General features: G+C 37.6%; 1 protein-coding gene across 2 annotated transcripts in view; it reads left to right on the top strand.

Annotated features, from left to right (window-relative positions):
• The window catches only part of Chn1 (chimerin 1), a 113204-nt gene that overhangs the window by 86607 nt on the left and 5751 nt on the right, over positions 1-20846 (top strand). For both annotated transcript variants that reach the window (XM_048812528.1, XM_015479341.2), the window contains 4 exons: positions 3132-3216; positions 14084-14257; positions 15326-15403; positions 18304-18441. In XM_048812528.1, the coding sequence (XP_048668485.1) occupies positions 3132-3216; positions 14084-14257; positions 15326-15403; positions 18304-18441 (475 nt within the window). The remainder of the gene's footprint in view (positions 1-3131; positions 3217-14083; positions 14258-15325; positions 15404-18303; positions 18442-20846) is intronic.

The following is a 20846-nucleotide window of genomic DNA, read 5'->3' as shown; positions in this document are numbered from 1 at the left end:
AAAAAATATTTATTTTAGTTGTTGATGGACCTTTATTTTATTTATTTATATGTGGTGCTGAGAATCGAACCCAGTGCCTGAAACATGTAGGCAAGCGCTCTGCCACGGAGCCACCACCCCAGCCCACTTCATGCTTTCTTTAATGTTCTTGGCACTGGTGTAGTATGATTGTAGTGTCAGCTTTCCCCAGACTCTTCATTTTCTTCTAACAGAACTGACTTCCCAGTGCACACACTCAGAGCTGGGGACCCCAGCACTCTTGCACAACCATTGTCTTTTCCCCCCAACTCTTCCTGTTCAGCACTAAGGATACTTTCTGGATCCTGTCTCCATTTGACCCCTGGGAGCCTGCTTCATCAGTGACCTCCGCTTTCCCATTAATCCTCAATCAGCTGCACCCCCTCCCCCTTCATTCCACCATCCCCCTCCCCAATTCACTTGCAAACCTGTTCCTCTACTTTTGCATCTGTTAATATAGTCCTTCCCAATCATGGGCCCCCACACCCTCATTGTTAGACCTTGGGGGAATAAAGAAGACAAAAAAGCTACAATAAGCAAATTTATAAACCGCCCAGTGTCATGCATGGAGTCATAGAGGTCACAGAACAACAACAGTTCAAAAGAGGATCCAGTTAACTTTGTTATACAAATAGAAGTTTAGTAAACTTCTGGTGCTGCAAGGCCTATCTCTAGGACAGTTTCCTAAGGATTACATAAGTTGCCTTCTAAATAAATAAGAGGGGAAACAGACAAACAAAAGCCACTAATGGCAAGATGCCTTTATTCTAGAAAAATAATAATTTAAAAAATTAAAAAGCTGTCCAAGCCAGGCTAGGTGCATGCCTGTAATCCCAGAGACTCGGAAGGCTGAGGTAGGAGAATTCCAAGTTCAAGGCCAGCCTCAGCAACTTAGTGAGACCCTGTCTCAAAATCAAAAATAAGAAGGACTGGGATTTAGGTCAGTGGTAAAGCACCCAGGGTTCAATACCCACTACCACTCCCCTAAAAAGCTGACCAAGAATCAAATACATAAATAAAAATTTCCTAACAGTTGCTTTCTGTGATATGTTTACATCCTGCAATTAAAAAACATGGTTCCTGCAGATCATTAAAATCCTTTCTATAGCAAATGTAATATGAAGAAATGTTCCGTTGCTTTTCAGAATGCCACATTTGCCACTGTTTTCAGGAAGGTCATGAAGGAAGTGAGTTTTCTAATAACTTCTCACTAGTCAATGCTGTTTGCCAAAAGACTTTTTGTTTAAGTAAAAACAAACAAAACACTATCTACTCTTATTTTCACTTCCCGTTGTAACTTTCAGACAGTTTACATGAGATCACTGGCAGATGCAAAATAATTCTTGAGACTCTGTTTTTGTTTTTACTTCATTTGTATTCATCTTATGAAGTAAGTAATGCTGGTTTATCCTGAAATGTGGCCAGTTTGTATCCCAAAGACTTTCTCTAAAAGTAATTTTACAATTCTTTAATAATTCCATGAATATATAAGTTTTTGCATGAGTCAGTTCTACCTACTTCACATGTTACCCTCAGATTGCACACTTTATCCAATTATATTCACTCTGAGAAACAGAGACAAGCACAGGAACATCACACAGAATATGACTATTGAACTTAGGCTCTGCTTCAGCAACTCCAGGAAATGCCTTCAATTTACAGACTTGGAACATCATTAACAATCCAGAAGCGAGCAATTGTGTCTGCATTCCTGACCTTTTTTCCATAAAAGACAGAAGGATTTATGGCTACTTCTCAAAATCAGCATAAAATTTTGTACTCAAGTTTACTTGGCACATTGTCACATACACCTACCTGGAATGAATTCTGTGTGATCCACTGCACCCTTATTTGGATATTTTGGCCAATAGCAGTATTTTGAATTCTGATAAACCATATTTCTTTCACTGATTCTTAATAAGTGTATTTTATTTTACATCTTAACATCCTGAAATTGGAATTTATCTTATCATGAGTGATTTGTAATTTAATTGGCATGTTTTTACTAAAGGTAAAATAATGGTACATTACATTTATGGCCTCTCAAGTTTGAAGAAATAAGATATATATAACCTACACACACCTTAGAATCACTTGGTTTCTAAGATCTAGTCAATAATATTAATATAACAATTATCAAAAAATGACAGTCTTAGCTGTGAATTGCATTATGTGCAGTAGCTGTTTGACAGATATTTATCACACTTTGTGATTTTTACTCTTTCTGCAGGAGGAAATCATACATATAAGAAATTATCTTGAGTAAATTTATTGTGATACCTGTTAGTTAATTCTTGTACTTTCCTTTTCTTTCATTTTTCTGTTATATTTTCAGTCAATGTGTGCTCAGAAATCTTAATTGTTAGTGATATTATTCAAGATTTTTTTCTCTTATTCTTTAATGTTAGGGTTTGAATTCACTGCTTCCCTGTTCTAGCAAATTTTCACCAGAGTTAAACTAGAATACTTTCTTTTTCTGTATGTAAAAATCTGTATGTATCTTAGCATTTTTAAGATCCTTTCTGCTTTGGGAATTCCTTTCTTAGGGAAAAAAGAATCAAATTCAGTAAAACCTTTCTGAGCTGGCATGAGCAGTGAATAATCACTAAGAGTTTCTGATTAACTATAGCTTCTGCAGTTTCTAAAATATTTTAATTCTCTTTTCCAACATAAATGCTATGCATTTTAAACAGAAATTGTTCTTTTTGATCATTTTGTTGTGACCAGTCAAGGTCACCTTTACCATCTGTGACCCATCCTTATGAATCCAAGCATACTTAATATTTTCTTATCCTTCTTCATGTCATAGTACTCAGAAATGCCAGAATTTGTGTAACACATAGATGAGGCTGCTTGGACCTGAGGAGACTCTTTTTGGAAAATTCTATCATAAAAATTGTTTTCCACAGTAAATTGCAGAATATTGGTTTGATTTATCACCACTTCTAAAACAAAGAGGAATTCAAGCTCTGAAAAACATTGTAACTACTTACTAATTCCTCTCAACCAAAGTTCTTCTACATGTAGCCGTATTGCCTTTTCGGTACTAACTTGGCTTATATATCAGGGCTTTGATGTGAAAGTGTCTCCCCACTTCGTTTCTTCTTTTTCAGGTCCATACGTTCAGAGGACCACACTGGTGTGAATACTGTGCCAACTTCATGTGGGGCCTCATTGCTCAGGGAGTGAAATGTGCAGGTAAGAGCGTTTCCCTCCTCTGAGGGAGTCAGTTGTGAAGCGATTTTCGAGGCTCTGGGAGATTCACCTATACCTACAACAGACTAGGTCCCTGTTCACTCCAGCACACATGTGGGTGGCTGTGATCTCAGGCCACCACTTTGGAAATTAAAATTTTATTTGCCCTTAACTGTCTTGCATTTGATGGGCAGAAGACTAGGAATCTAGTCTGGTATTAGTCCACTGAAGAGAGAGATGTTAGCTTGTTGAAAAAGCCCAATAAAAGGAGATAAAAGTAAGGCAGTTATATTTAATACTTGCCTTTGATGTTGCAGTAACTAAATTTATAAAAATGTTTTTTAAAAAAGCAGTGTACCAGGACCCATGATTGTTGCCTTGGAAACTGAATCTTAAAGATAACTTGCTAAGCTGGATTGTCCTTACTAAATTTTTTGTTAAATCAAACCCTTAAAAAAAAGTCTGTGACTTTATCTTGAAAGATGGCTACCAAATTCTGAAAACCACTTAGTCACTAATATTTTATGTCATTTTGAAATCTTGAATACACCAAATTATTTTTGTAAAATATGACCATCATATTTTAGATTTGAGTTGAGAAGCTTTAAGATTTACACATATGCCCAATACAAGAGCACATTTTTAAGACTGCTTGAATCTGTGTTTTCCCAGATTACAATTCTAATTAACCCCAATAAATGTTATTTTCTTCATTCTGTTAACATATGTATATATGCACACATACATACACAATGAGGAATTTGTTGAAAAACTTTGTGAAATGAAGTAGTTATTGATATGTGAAACTTATTTGTATAGAACAAATATACTTAATATTGGCCATTTATTCAAACTACTCTGTATTCTAACATAAGCTTTAAATGATCATCTAAATTTTAAGTATATAGTATTTGATCATCAAAGTTTCTTTTTGCTATCTAATTTTTAAAACTAAAATATCTTCTTACAAGTCTTTAAGCATAAAACTTTATGCTAAAAAAGTACACTAAAAGTAATTTATTTCAAAATGGTAACTGTAGTAACAGACTTACCACTGGAAATATCTCTGTTTCTTTTGTGGCATGATTTTTAAGTGGAATATTTTTTGTTGTCCATTATGTGCAGAAATTTCTGAGGCCTGATTTTTCATATTTCTAAACATTTTCTTTGAATAGCAAAGTACAGTGTGCATTGCATGTGAACATCTCAAGTCACTCTTCTTTCAGTTATTATTTCCTAAACATCACTAGGGCTTAGTAAGTTTCCAGGCACACATCATTAGGCGGCCAGCTTAGGAAGCTCCCTGCTGTGGAGAGTGGGGTAAGAAGGGTGCAAATATAAACTTTGAACTGGGCAGAGTAGTCCATCAAGGCTCAGGGTCTAGTTTCAGAGAGTCCATGAGGAAAACCTCATTATTATGGCTGAGTTCTGGGGAGTCAGAATGAGGAGGCTTCCTTACAAAGGCTGTGGGTGTGCCTTTGACTGGAAGAGAACAGTGTGGAGCGGAAAGTGTTGATAGAGTCTTAGTATTAAGACAGTCTTCCTCCTGGTTTTCTAAAGGCAAGTGAACTAATCTTTCAAAAGCAAAAGTTGCCTGCTCAAGGAATAAGGGTCTCCATTAGCCTGGTTTGCTCTTTGAGACATCCTTGACCAGCTGACACTCCGCAACAGTTTCCTAAGCAATTCATGACCATCACTACCTTATAAGCTTTCCTTTCAGGACAGTAACAATGTGTGCCATTTATATCTCGAGAGAGTAAAGGCCATCTACATAGGCGTTCTGCGTCAGCCATCAGCAGAGAATTAGTACAACACATACATGAATAATCTGTAGTGATACACTACAATCCTGAATCATATTTGAAAGAATGTTTTGGAATATCTATCACAATAATAACTGTGGGAAAGGAGAATGACAGTGATCCAACCCCCTTCCCACAGCCACCCACACTCATAACCTCTGCCTCTTACTGGGAGTGAAGGGCAAGAATTGAAGGAAAAGCCTTGGAATTTTTCATTTTATTGTTGTTTGGGGGGACTTGAATAATAATATGTAATATAAGCACACTTTTTAAAATTCAGAGGTTGCCAGGCCTAGTGCACACTTGAAATCCCAGCAAATTCGGAGGCTAAGGCAGTGGGATCGCATGTTTGAAGTCAGACTCAGCAATTTAATGAGGCTCTGTCTCAAAAATAAAAAGAACTGGGAATGTAGCCCAGTGATAAAGCACCCCTGGGTTCAATCCCTGATACAAAAACAAAAACCTCAGAGGAGTCAAGATTTGAATTAGTTCTCTTTTCTTTGACAACTGATTACATTTGGATTGACAGTGGGATTCTTAGGTCTGAAGTGACTCTGAGACTCATCTGTCCTTTGAGCCATCTAAGTTATTTAAAACAACGCAAAGAATTAAGAATTTAAAGAGAGAACACACATTCACTATGGTAGGCATTGAATAAAGATCCCCAAAGACTTCCTCTTCCTAATCCCTGGAACCTGTGCCCTTCAGGGCACAAGGAATTTTGCAGGTGAGACTAAATTAAGGATATTGAAATGACCTGGTTTGTCAGAGTGGGCCCAGTGTAATTACAGTCACAGTGTCTTAGTGAGGCAAGAGGACTGAGAGTCACAAAAAGGTGATGTGTTCTGAGAAAAGAGAAAATGCTATCCAGGTGGCTCTGAAGATTGAGGAAGGGACCATAAACCAAGAAATGCAGGTGGTCTCCAGGAGATAGAAAAGGCAAGTGAAACGACTGACTGTCCCCCTGAAAACTCCAAAGGAACAAAGGCCTGCTAACACCTTGATTTTAGGCCAGTGAAACTGATCTTGAACTTCCAGCCTCCAGAACTGAAGGGTAATAAATACCTGTTGTTTTAAGCCACTGATTTTTTAGCAATCTGTTATAGCAGCAATTGGAAACTAATACAACAGCCATTAAACATTGAAGACATTATAGCCAAAGAAAAATGGTAGAACTGCTGCCTGTCAAACAATAGATGTATTTATCTGCTTTTGATCCCTAAGACATCTTGCTTTGTTCTGGTTCTTTTTCTTTTTCTTTTTCTGAACTGAGGACAGAACCCAGGGGTGTCTTACCACTGAGCTATATACCCAAGGTCTCACTAAGTTAGTTGCTGAGGGTCTCACTGAGTTACTTCAGCTGGCCTCGAACTTTCTACCCTCCTGCCTCAGCCTCCTGAGTTGCTAGGATTACAGGCATGTCCTGTCGTGCCCAGCTGTCAGAAATTTTTAAGGGAGTGTTGGCCAAAAGGTACAATTTTGAATCCTTCACACCCACACCTTTTTTCTTTTTTAAATATCATATAAAAGTATTGGGTGCTTTCCAAACCATCTGGTCTGCAGTATTGCTATAGGAATCACATTGAATCCAGTTACTTCTGTGACAGGCAAGCTGCCCTTTCAGGACTGAATACTCAAGGCTTGCCACTAAGCACACTTCAGCCAAGGACAACTGAGGGAGCAACAGGGATGTTCATGGAGATTCTAATCATTATATTGCATGATCTTTTCAAGACCCAGCAACACCAGGGTGATATAGGAGGCATAAACCATCTCCTCTGCCAAAGCCTCACTCTTGTAGTCTCCTGTAAGGTGGGTAAATTAATGTCTCACTGCAAGGGACTATCTGCAGAACTGATGTTCTTCTTGCTAAACTATTTATGACCCAAGAAGGTAGCCTTTAAAAAGTAAGACTCAAAGGATGGTCATTCAGATCAATTAGTTTCTCCCAATTAGGATTTTGTTTTGTTTTTCCTTTCTTTATAAAATGTAAGCTTAACAGGTTAGAGTAATGTATCATTATTATATAATCACTGAGATTGTTGTCCCTTCCCAGAAAAGACCATTATTCCACCAACATTCCTGAAACGCTTTTATTTTAGCCTTATCAGAATATTAACAATAAATTAAGAATGATGATCATTATTTTAAGTTTTGTTTTCTTGGCAGTGCTGGGGATTGAACCAGGACCTTAAGCATGCAAGGCAAGCACTCTACCAACTGAGCTATATCCCCAGCCCCCGATCATTATTTTAAATCCAACATTTCAACTTAGCATTAGTTACTGAGATGGCTTCATATTTTCAGCGTATTCTTATCATTGCTGCCCCCAAACAGAAATAGCAATTTTTTCCTAAAAATAAAACCTATTATTTCAAGTACACAAGACTTAATTTTTAGGTGGAAGAAAGACGTAGTGATATTTTTTATTACATCTTTGATTATACTTCAGCACAGTTGTCCTTGTAAGTCAATGAGAATTTGGTAAGAATTAAGTTTCATGTAGCCCCTTTTTATTGAAAGCAATATTTTCATAAATATGTCAAAGAACAAGGCATTCCTCTTAATTTTGCTTATGAAAGTTCATTCCTTGTGATGCACATTTAAATATGAGCTATTCTACTTTTATGGGGTAAACAAAAGAGATACATTTAAGAATGAAATTCATTAGCTTTAAGTGTAGCTCAATAGTAGCGTGCTTGCCTCGCATGTGCAAGATCCTGGGTTTTATACGCCCCAAAAAGTAAAATTTATTTGTAATTACTTAAAAATGAACAGGCATAGAAAAGAATAAATAATTATCCTTCCTTTCAAAACATACATTACCATAATTATGTTTTCCCTTAATCCTATCAGTAGAATGTAAATGATATCAGCAATTAACTTCAAAAAATAGGTCTCTATTCTAGATACGCATTATATATATGTATGTATGTATTAGAAATATCAGGCCCCAGAAAATAGGAAAAGAGCCTGATGTTAGTAGTCTGAGTAATTGAAATATTTGATTAAATGCAGAATAGGATGATTCAAATTTTTTATTCCTCCTTTCATATGTTTATTCTGTGCTTATTAACTTGAGAGATTGGGAGAGGGAAAATGTGGTTTAATGGTAACATAAAATAACCTGCCAAACCAAGAGATGCAACAAATGAAATCTTCTATGGACTTTCCCCCCATTTATAGTGTAGAACTTCCCTGGAAGAAATGGAACTATATAGGAATTATATGACTTTAATAAATAATTATGAAAACCAAATAAAATCTTAATGGCAAATGAAATATTGATATACTGCTAGCCCCTGCAGCAGCAGTTTTCAGGGCAGGCTCAAGACTGTTGTATTGCATTGTTAACTTAAGGATATAAAAAAAAATGCTTTGTTTTAATGCTTTCTTCCTATCATGTGGTCTTCTAAAGGACCTCATCATATTCAACCTAGTCAAAAATTTGGCCTTGAAATTTATTGCTAAAATTGAGCATAATATATTTTCCCAGGGTTTTATATTATTCAAAGGAAAAGGAATATTAGTTCAGAAAACATTGCCCTTTTCCTTAAATACCTAAATCTGAGCTCAGTCATCTTACTTTATTCAGTTTTTACTGATTCACAAATAAGTTTAGGAGCCTGCTGATGTTTAAAATGAGAAATGTCTCCAAACATGTAAAGGAAAAAAGTTAATATCAGACTATTGTGCCACTCAGACGTTTTTATATGAATGCATCAAAATTTTGCTGTTTGACTTTCTACTGGATTTCCATTTACAGTTTATGCATAGGGAAAAAATATGACATAACAAAAATATAATGGTTAGGCTTTGTAGAAGTCCTATGAGATTCAATCATCCATAAGTGAAGACTCATTTAGGTAAAATGTAGCAATGTTTTAAAACTAAGTACATATGACAATGGATACATCACACATTATCAAATAAGAGATTAAAAATAGCAAATTCATCTTCAACGCTGAAAAAAATACCTCAAAGTACATGGTGTACTACTGGCAAAAGAAGTAGGAATGACTCAGTGGGAATAGCACAGGCTGGGATCAGCAGTTCCTCTCAGTTCTACCACTTTGCTCCCTGAAGAACTTGAACAACTCGTTTAGTACCTTTGAACCTCATTGTCTTCATCTGTGAAATATGTTGTTACCAAGGACTCTTTCCAACCTGAACTGTGGCCTATGTGTACAGACTGAAAGTGTGAAGCACATCTACACTACTATTGAATTAGGAAACTTTGCTAAATTTTACATTTTTGAAGCACTATGTAAGAGTTCTTCCAGTTCTGGACAAGATTGATAAATGTTTTTCACTTTATTTCTTCCAGTAATTATAACCATCCCCTCGCCCCTCCACACACACACAATAAAAGAGACCCTAAGCAAGAAATTTGCATCAACTGTGAAGGTCTCTAAAAGTCAGAGAAAATAAGGAAGACTCATAGGAACCTCAGGACTCAAGGAACAACCCAGCAGCGAGTTCCCTCATAGTGTTTTTTGTTTGTTTGTTTTGTACCTCTATGTATCTCAGTCTAGACACTGTGGAAGCCCACAACCCATAAATGCAACAGGCAGGAAGAGCAGAAAAGTCTGGTTTTCCTAGCCAATGCACTGGGAAAAGGTAGCCCAGCAGGACAAAACCTTTAGCCTTACCTATTGTTCTCCAGGTAAATACCACCAAAAAAAAAAAAAAAAAACATGTTGCTACCCTTCCCCATTGGTTGCAGTAGCAGCAGTGTCTGTGGCTGCAATGTTTTCCAACCCTACCCTGAGGTAGTAGGGCATGCTCCTCTGTGAATCTATGGGCAGAGCACTAGCCTCTATCCCTACCTTGCAGTAAGAAAGTGGCACCCCTCCTTGGCTGAACCTATGGGTAGGACCCTGACTTTTATTCACACCCTATAGTAGAACTAGAACCCTCTCAGCCTAAGTCTATGAGCAGAGCTATTTTTATCTCTGACCTGCAGAAATGAAGCAGCTGAGACCCTGATCAGAACTCTGTCCTCCATGCCCACTCTGTAATTACATGCAAAACAGCATTGCTATCCAGTCGAATTTTTAGGCACAGCCCTGACTTCCACTATACCTGCAATAACTAGGTGATGAACTATGGATAATGTGGAATAGAATCCCCATCATGTGGATAACATATTAGTGAGGGAGGCAAAAATAGCAACCCAAAGGTTTTTTAACTAGGTTGACATCATAGTCTACAAAAGATTCATAGTCTACAAAAGTGAGCCCAGACATTCATTCTAAATCTAACGAAGTTGACTACCTGCTGAAACTGAAAATTTACGTAGGAACAACACTCAAAATATCCAAAATGCAGTTCTTATACCAAGAACTAGAATATCTCCACTAACTGAAAAAAGGCAGTTGTCAGATGCCAACACTGAGATGATATAGATGTGGGAATTAGTCAAGAAGAGCAACTAGACAGGTGCAGTGGCACACGCCTATAATCCCAGCAGCTCAGAGGCTGAGGGAAGTTTTCGTGAGTTCAAAGCCAGCCTTAGCAAAAGTGAGGTGCTAAACAACTCAGTGAGACTCTGTCTCTAAATAAAATACAAAAAGGGCTGGGGATGTGGCTCAGTGGTCAAGTGAGTGCCCCTGAGTTCAATCCCTGGTACCAAAAAAAGAAAAAAGAAAAGCAACTAACATAAAAATGTTCCAGCAGACAGTGATGAACACTCTTGAAATAAATGGAAAAAGAAGTAGGAATTGTCAGAAAAGAGATAAAGATTAAAAAAAAAAAAGGGCAAGCCAAAAGGAAGTTTAGGGACTGAAAAATGTAATAACTGAAATGAACTCATTGGATCATGGACTGAATAGCAAAATGAAGATAGCCGAGGAAGAGTCCATGACCTTGAAGACAGGTCAGTAGAAATTATTTAACTCAAACAAATGAGAGAAAATAGGGTTTTAGAAGCAACCTGCACCTCAGAGACCAGCAAGATGGTAACAAAGGTGTAACATTTATGTTGTTGGAGCCATGGAAGAGAATGAAGAGTAAGACTCCAAAGATATTTGAAAAAATAATCAATGAAAGCTCTCTAAAATTGGTGAAAACAGAGAGAAATAGTGCATTACTTATTGAAGATGTGTTTATATAAATGAAATCATTAAGAACCATGCAGATGTGGAAGTCAGTATCCCCAGTTATCCAATCCCTTTTCAGGACCTTACATTCACATCTGACAAACATAGAATTGACCTTGACTTCAACTTGGATTCTAACTTTTAGCTAACCATGACAATGACATATAACAAACCTCAAGTTACTACATTGAAAAGTCCTCTTATAATGCTTTTTCATTCTTCTAAATAGAAACATGATCACTAACACAATTTATTATATATAGGTACTATACATATATTAACATTCAAACCTCACATGAACTCTAACACTAATATTATTCCCACTTTACATAATGAAGGCACAGAAAGCTTGAGTCATGCACTCAAAATCACGCAGTTTATAGGTTCTAGACCAAACTCTAAACTATAGAAGTTATCTAAAACATTAAAATGTTTTGGAGAAAGATGGTCTTTTAGGTGCACATTTTTGCCATTGCTTTACCTTATGACTGAATCAGAATCCTTATATATTTAATACAGATATCAAGAGGAATCTGAGTTGTAGTTAAATAGTCATTTGGACCTCATTTAACCATACAGAATAGTGCCGCATCATTTCTTGAACTAGTGTAGATTGAACTCTTCACTCCGGAAACCTTTTTATAGCCAAAGAAGCAGTGGTGGTGGTATTTGGACAGAATTAGAACAGGTGATACCATCTCCTGAGTGTTCACTTACACATCAACCCAGCTTCCCTCCACACCTACCCTGGCTTTGCACATGGGAGACATACATATGAACTCCCTTAGGTGCCACAGGCTTGAAGTTCTTTTTTTGGCCATGTCTAACATGAAATGAAGAAACAATTCCATTTATGGGTTATCTAATTTTCTTCGTATTGTTACATCCATTAATAACTAGACTGCAGCTAATAAGTTTTACCAGAGCTTGTAATGATAATGATGCTCATCAGCATTTGTCTAGTTTTGCAATATGCAAAGCATCTGAACACAATGGCTTAGTCATTTTTATAACAATTCTCTGAGATGTGTATTGTGCCCCACTCTTTCCCAGGAAGAACAAGCAGAACTGAAGCTTACCCAGAGACCACATTCATGATGGCATTGTATAGTTTTCAAATTGATTTAATTAAGACCTGGCTGTATTTACCTTACTTGGACTGGCTTTGCAAAAGGTTTTATAAACTTAAGAACAAAAAGTGACATTTATTTTAGTAGAATTACTTATTCAGCTATAGTTTATCACTTTTCAGTCTAATTTTATGAAATATTTGTATTTCTCTGTATACTTTCTAAAATCTCACCATGTGCTAGCTGAAAAATAAAGTGTCTCAAAATATTAATCAGAAAATGTTTGGGTTCTGGCATCTTAGAAGTTATATAGCCCATGTGAGTGTGGTGGCGCTTGCTTGTAATCCCAGTGACTCAGAAGGTTGAGGCAGGAGTATTGCAAGTTCAGAGCCAGCCTTAGCAATTTAGTGAAGCCCTAAGTAACCTAGTGAGACGCTGCCTCTAGATAAAATATAAAAAGAGCTGGGAATGTGGCTTTGTGGCTAGGCACCCCTGGGTTCAATCCCTGGTACCAAAAAAAAAAATAGAAGTTGTTATATAGCCCGATAAAATTATAAAACAAAGGAGTAACATCAGTAGAGGCAATATGATAGGTATTTAAAATGTGGACTCTGGGGCTGGGGATATGGCTCAAGCGGTAGCGCGCTCGCCTGGCATGCGTGCGGCCCAGGTTCGATCCTCAGCACCACATACAAACAAAAATGTTGTGTCCACCAAAAGCTAAAAAAAATAAATAAATATTAAAATTCTCTTTCTCTCTCTAAAAAAAAAAAAAAAAAAATGTGGACTCTGGAATCATCCATAGGCTTGAATCCCATCTTTACTACATACCTTGGGTGAATTATTTAACACCTGTTTGCTTGGTTTTTTCAGATACAAACTGAGGAGAAAAGTTTCTATTTCATAGAGCTTTCTCAGTTTAAATAAAATAATAAATATAAAGCACTTGGAGCCATGCTTGGCAGTAGTAAGCCCTAATAAATGTTAGCTAGTGATAGAAGTAACACATAAGTTACAGTTATTCTCAGGGACTAGATGAATTATACACAATCTCATATCTAGAAAGGACTGTGAATAGATATAAATATAGAGCAACACTGTTTTTAAGAGGGCCCTGGATATTCTTTGGGAGGTCCAGTCATATCAAATGTATTGAAATATAGCCTATTTACATTAAATATAGTTTTTATGTAACTTTAAAGAAACTGATTTTTAGTTAGCTTTCTCAACCGATTTTGTTCTGCTATACAACAAAATACTACAGACTGGGTTGTTTATGAAGAACAGAAATTGATTTCTCACTTCTCTGGCATCTGAGAAGTCCAAGATCAAGGTTCCATCACCTAGTGTGGCCCTTCTTGCTGCATCCTCACATGGTGGAAGGTGGAAAGTCAAGAGAAGGTAGATGCTTTGTCTTCACATGGCAGGAGAGAGAGGACCGTCCACGTGCCCTTTTCACAGCAGCATTGACCTACTCACGAGCACTGCACTCTCATGACCTGTATCCCCTGAAGGCCCCACCTGTCAACATTGTTAGTGAGTTTTATAGAAAACACACATATTTAAACTATTGCATTGGCTATTAGGCACAATGTTATTAAATCTAAACATTTAATTAGACATTTATTAATTTTTATTTTCTTTTCCTCTAATATGTTCCTAGGGTCATATGGCAGGTAAATGATGAGTCCTGAGCTAGCATTCTAGCCTCCTTGGTTACAAAGTTTTCCAAGAGGAAAGAAGGGAATATTGTTTCTGCACCCCAAGGGAATGCTTGACACTGGTTCTCTTTAAAATCTCGTTCAAGCTGGAGTGTCTTTTGCTAAAAAAGACACTGTAGGATGCTCAAAACTAAAAATAATAATGAATTTTTCCTTTTTAAAAATTGTTTTCTTAGATTGTGGTTTGAATGTTCATAAGCAGTGTTCCAAGATGGTTCCAAATGACTGTAAGCCAGACTTGAAGCATGTGAAGAAGGTGTACAGCTGTGACCTTACAACACTCGTGAAAGCTCACATCACTAAGCGGCCAATGGTGGTGGACATGTGCATCAGGGAGATCGAGTCTAGAGGTGAGGTCCTTCGGCACAGGCCATGGTAGTCTTGAATCACCACACTGCAATTCCTGATGTCACTCCTCAGTGCACAGTAGTGCTGTCTTCTTCAGTAAATCGGGGGAAATGCTTTCAGGATGTCATATGATCTCAAAGTCTAGAATGAACTAACAAGTAAACAGCTTGATTTCAAGGTACATTTAACCTGTTTAAGAAAAATATGCTTAAAAATATGTTCATAGATGGTGGTTCTAGTCTGCAAAAGTAGATGTATACAGATAAATTCACTTTTCAGACTTTGCTTTGTCAAGAAGCAAAGATATAAATGCCCTATTAAAACTATCCAAGGCCAAAAAACTAGAACTGCACCCTGATTAATTATTCTTTCCCACATGGGAAAAAAACTGTTACAGGCCTAGAAATACAGTTCATCTCATTTTTCTGTTATGTAAAATAATTTATAGTGTAATTGAGGTGATGAATTATTTCCCTTAAGACTAACATTATTTGCTCTAATTAGAATGAACAAAATTATAAATGTCCAGGTCATAGTAGGTTAGTGTTTGTTTTTTGTTTTTTGTTTTTAACCAGAGATTGAACCCAGGAGCACTTAATTACTGAGCCACATTCCCCAGCCCTTTTTATATTTTATTTTGAGACAAAGTCTCACCAAGTTACTTAGAGCCTTACTAAATTGCTAAGGCTGGCTTTGAACTCATGATCCTCCTGCCTCAGCCTCCTGAGTCACTGGGATTACAGGCATGTGCTACCATGCCTGTCTAGGTCAGAATTTTAAATATCTGTGAAGAAAATGTCTTTATTTTAGAAGAAAAATGTGAAAAGGTTCTAATCATGTCTATTTTATTTTTCTTTCCTATGTATTACCTCCCCAGCCTGAAGTATGGAGAGAAGTTAAAATTTGAAGAAAAGTATACTGGGGTTGTGGCTCAGTGGTAGAACACTTGCCTAGCATGTGTGAGGCCCTGAGTTCAATTCTCAGCACTACATGTAAATAAATGAATAAAATAAAGGTGCAGCTCCCAAGGTTTGTTTCTTCCTCTATTTACTTATGTACTTATTTTACAGGTCTTAATTCTGAAGGACTATACCGAGTATCAGGATTTAGTGACCTAATTGAAGATGTCAAGATGGCCTTTGACAGAGGTATGTTCCTCAGCACTGTCATTAACTCAGACAGTTAGTATGCCAAAATATCACAATTTCTAAAGTATTTTCTGCATTGTTTTTCTGAATCACTGATGATCATTATGCCCAAAAGAAAACTTACAGTTAATTTTTGTATTAACTCTAAGCAGTCAACTGTCAAATTTCAGAGTGAGAAAGCATAAATTTTTAAAGTATTGCTATGGTTTGTGTATCCATGGCTGGTCCATGTTCACCAAAAGACATACAGATCAATTAAATATACCAAAAACCTAGAGGAAAGGTGGGGAGATCTAGTCATTGTAGGCCTCAGCTGTCACAGGCCTCAGTCAGTCTGCTGGCATCCATGCTTCCCTGGGCACCTTTGTGTGCTGAGATCCAAGTTTTGGCTCATGTGTTAGGGATAGAAAGCTAAAAGGAACTGAGAAGCTTCCGGAATAGGACCTCCTCACTGTGGAAGGGGTCAGTCAGAGATGCTCAGTGAGGCTTTCTTTTTCAAATAACATTTAGAATATTTCCATGGCTCTCCAATGTAGCTTTCCTTTGAGTACTGGAATAAGGTGGTTATTGGTTTTATTTTAATAAATGCTCTAAAGGAAAATATTAGTAACGAGGGAACATGATATGCTAAGACAGGTGAAGGATGCTGGAGATCAGAAGAGGCTTCCCCAAAGAAGAACTATTTTTGCACTTACACAATAACTTGAAAAACAGGAATTGCCTGTATATGGGTAGCAAAAATAATAATAATAATAATAATAACAACAAAAACAACAACAACAACAGTACATGTGCCATCACTTGGAGAGTAATAAGTGAAAGGAGAGTGGACGGCAATATCATGAACACGGCAGCTTCCCACAGATTTACTAGAATAGTAGAAGGTTCCCTAGAGAAAAAATGACTAGTAGATATTTGAACAGGATCCTTGTTATAGAAGAGAGGAGAACTTTCCTCTTTTTCCTTAGTAAAAATTTTGATAGATGTGATCCTTGCCTTGGTCATTTTTCTGCCTTCCTTTGGGCTCTCTCAGCCCCGTCTGCAGGTCCTTAGGACCCCAGCACTTACATGTTGCCTAATGCCCTCCAGTGAAGAAATCTATATTGCCTTGTTTCCAGAAAGGACTCTATCCCAATTTGTACTTCTATTGCACATGATTTTAACCTAAGTGTGAAAGAGGGACACTGGCGATCAAATTCACAACTGTGAGTGTCTAAAAGACTGAAGTATTTCGCAATTTTTAAAGAGGCTGGATTTTAAGTAGCTTTAGGTTTTCAGAAAAATGAAGCAGAAAGTACAGAGTATTCGCATGTAACCCCTCCCTCATGCCCACAGTTACCTTATTATTAACATCTTGAATTAGTGTGGTATATTTGTTAGAATTGATGGCCCAACACTGTTGAATTATTAAAGTTCCTCCATATCTTTTCGTGGCTTGATAATTCATTTCTTCTTATTGATAAATAATATTGCATTGTATGAATGTCCCATACATTCAGTATTCAATAGGTTCACCTATTAAAGGACATCTTGGTCACTTCCAGTTTTTAACAAGTATAAGCAAGGTTGCTGTAAACACCTGTGCATAGTTTTTTGTGTAGACAATAGTTTTCAGCTCATTTGGGTAATACCTAGGAGTGCATTGCTGGATTGTATGGTAATATAAGAAGCTGCCCGTCTTCCTAAGTGGCTGCAGCATTTTGCATTCCCACCAACGGTAATTGACAATTCCTGTGCCTCCAAGTCCTCACAAAATTTTGATGTTGTCAGTGTTTGAGATTTTAGCAGTGAAAAGGCTACTTTGCAATCTGTAGAAATCTTTCATGAGCCAAGTGAAATAAAATCTAGCCTAAGATCTAACTCAGAATAGATCTAATTAAGTCTTTAGTAGGTGAAAATTCAGGTTTTATAACAAAGTAAAGTACTAAATACAGGGCATTGCAGAAGGGACCATTCTGAAGAAGACAGCCTTGCTTAAGAATCTGAGGGCCCAGCAGCACCCTCAGAGTCTGCTTGGATTTTGTAATGCATTCTCTTCTTGTAATTTCAATTAAAGAGTTTTTTTTTTTTAAATTCTGGCTTTTTACTTCTCACTGCCTCCCCCGCCCCCATGCTCAGGCAAGATCCAAATGTTATGTGTGGGAGCCTGCTGTGAAATGAAGGGGGCCTTTTGCACTAGGGGTCTTTCATAATAGGGAGTACCTCTCTGCTGCTCCTTTTCACAAATTTCATATAAAATAGGGGGGAAAGTACTTGCGCTTTATTCCCCTGGGAATTTCTTCACTTTAGCCTTCTGCAGCTTCCCTCCTTCACAATTAAGCATGGAAAAGTAAGTAACTTCAGAAGCGAAAATTTAAAAAAAAAAAAAAATTGCTATTTCACTGAAAATTGGTCATTAGTTCTTAAGACCCCAGCACTTACATGCTTACAGTAGGGATTTAACAGTCATGTTGTAGACTGTTTTTTCTTTTTTTGTGCAAAGGATTTAACCCAGGGGTGCTTACCATGGAGCTATACCCCAAGTCATTTTTTTTCTTAGTTGTAGATGGACACAATGCTTTCTATTTTATTTATTTATTGTTATGTGGTGCTGAGGACTGAACTCAGTAAATGCGAGATGAGCGCTCTATCACTGAGCCACAACCCCAGCACCCCGAAGTCATTATTTGTTATTCTGAGACAGTCTTACTAAGTTGTTGAGGCTGATCTTGAATTTGAAACTTTCCTGCCTGAACCTCCCAAGTTGATAGGATTATAGGTGTGTGCCATGGCTGCACACTGAGTTTGATGTTAAAAACTGAAGCATTTTTTTTAAATATCTAATCATGTACAAAAAAATGTCGTGTATTAAAACAGTAAGTCTAGATATTTACTTTTGTTTCTTTTAATATCCTCAAAAGATGGTGAGAAAGCAGATATTTCTGTGAACATGTATGAAGATATCAACATTATCACTGGTGCACTTAAACTGTACTTCAGGGATTTGCCAATTCCACTCATCACATATGATGCCTACCCTAAGTTCATAGAGTCTGCCAGTAAGTATGCACGCATATGTCCCCAAGACTTATGAACTGCCTCCTTTGGTAACTACTTCTCCTGGTCTTCCTGCTCAGTTTCTTAACTACATATTATGAAATATTTCTCCTTCACATCTTCCATGGTTTAATATATTTGCAAAAAATTTGCACTCTTCTCTAATACAGATTATCTGTGATTTTTACCATCAGAAGTTTCTTTGGAATGTACTAATTTTCCAAATAAGCTTATACGTTATATGTGAATCAACTCTTTTTTAAAATACAAGTAGAAAAGTGTAATTTAAAAAGCGAGACCAACTGATTTGTTCAACAAAAATCAAAATTACTGTTTCTCAATTCTTATTCTCAGTTTTTGTACTTTACCCTGTATATGTATCAGCTAATGCTGACCACTGACCGTTCGCAGTCTAGCCCTAGTCTGCAAATCAGACTTTGAGGAGCTCTAATTTAGATCAAGAGGACTTTTTTTTAAAATTCCAGTTAATATAAAAATGCAAAAAAAAAAAAAAGTAAAGTTTCATTTGCCAAATTTTATTTATGCTGTAAAAATCATACCTGTAATTCACATTTCACTTTCTAACGAGGGAAATTTTAACAAATTTTAAATGTTGGCATTACTCTTTTTAAAAAACCATACGTTGTCTTCATCTTTAAATAACAATATCACTTCCTTAGTAACACTGATTTGCATTTTCCCCCCCAATACTGGAGATTGAGCCAGGGGCACTTTACTACTGAGTCACAACCCCAGCCCTTTTTATTTTATCTTGAAACAGGGTCTTTCTAAGTTACGCAGGCTGGCCTCAAACTTGCCATCCTCCTACCTCAACCTCTCAGTAGCTAGGCTTACAGATACACCCCACCACACCAGCTTCTGATTTGATTTTTGACTTCTAAGTTTTAAAGTACAAAATTCCTTTGTCCTGATTTTTAGTTTCCACCTTCAGAGCTTTGGTTGAGAATTTTTGTGGTAAGGTTCTTGGAGCCCTCGTTTCTCACGGGTCAGCTCTCATGAGGAGAACCGCCGTGAGAATGACACTGATTTACAAGTTAGACAGCACAAATGATTCTAGGTCTCCTCCATAGGGATTTAACTCCTCTCATCTTGGTGCTGATCATCCGAGGAAGCTAATGGGCTCCTGCTTTGTGGAGTAAATATTCCCTAGAGAGATGCTCAGTCTGGGCACTAACCTGGAAAGCACTTCCCCTGAGAAGGGCTGCTCTGTCCAGTTTGCTCTGACCCCAGCCCAGCACAGAGTGGACTGTATTAGTGTTCTATCCCTGTGTTGCTTGGGTCTAAAACTAAAATTTGGCTCCGTGCCTAAACCAAGGGCAACAGGGAGCAAAGGACAGAGCAGTGATTGAAACCCAGTTCTGGACCCCACATGACCACCTTATGCAGGATTTCGAGGCCTTTGGCCCCACAGTTCTAGATTACTTCTTTCCCTATACCTACCCTAGTCACTGAGGAAAATCTCCACTTTTATTATTCTTCCAAACCATTTGCCTTTGCTGTAGGATTTGTTTCTGAGGCAGCTTTCCTGTGGGAAATCAGCAAAGCCCCCTTGTCTTGTTCCTCAGAGAGCTTTTAAAATCACATAAGAAAGTACCTTTCCTAAATCAAGGTAGAAATGCTTCCTTATTGCAATTTCATCTATTTTAACAAGTGATTTCTACAACACCAAAAAGCCTGGCATAGAACCTGTACATAATATGAATGTGCGTGGTGCATGTCTGACAGTGATGACATTGTGGGACATCACGTCCTTGTACATGTCTTTTCCAGCAGTGGAGTCTGTTTCTTTCTTTAGAGACATAGACACAGCCATGTCTTAAAGGAAGGAAAGAGATGTTAACAGTCACAGAGCACATAGGAGGTGCCATGAATCAGACCAGTCACTTTATATCCATGGTGCCATTTGGAAAGGAAATCTGATTCACATTGTTAGAAGTACCCCTGGCAATCAAACCCACTTCTGCCTCTTACTAAAGCCCTTGCTCTGTCCACTGTGCACACTGCCTGGCCCACCTGATGGGACCAGGAAAACTTAAATAAGGAAAGAGGAAGGAAGAGGAAGCAGCCCTTCCAAGTGAAGGACAGTTGGAATGACCCCTCCCAGTGCAGTTATCTTATCTCAACTCCTAAAAATGTCTCTGACATTTATTAGCATCCTTTGCCAACAAAAGAATCAGAGTTCATGTTGAAACTTCCTTTTACAAAAGCCAGTGGATCTCTGCTGTTGTGCAGCCTCCCTTGGAGACACTCAGTGTTAAAGCTGGGAGGGAGAGGCCATAGGACATGAAAAGAGATGCCAGTTTGGAGAAGGCCAGGTCATCCTGTCTGCAGGCTGTGTGGCCTTGCTGTGCCTTGCACATTCCCCTCTGGACCCACTGTGCAGTCT

This window comes from Marmota marmota, unplaced genomic scaffold (assembly GCF_001458135.2).
Source record: "Marmota marmota marmota unplaced genomic scaffold, marMar, whole genome shotgun sequence".
Classification (NCBI taxonomy): domain Eukaryota; kingdom Metazoa; phylum Chordata; class Mammalia; order Rodentia; family Sciuridae; genus Marmota; species Marmota marmota.
The sequence above is the reverse complement of the archived record's forward strand: the minus strand, read 5'-3'. Positions and strand labels throughout refer to the sequence as shown.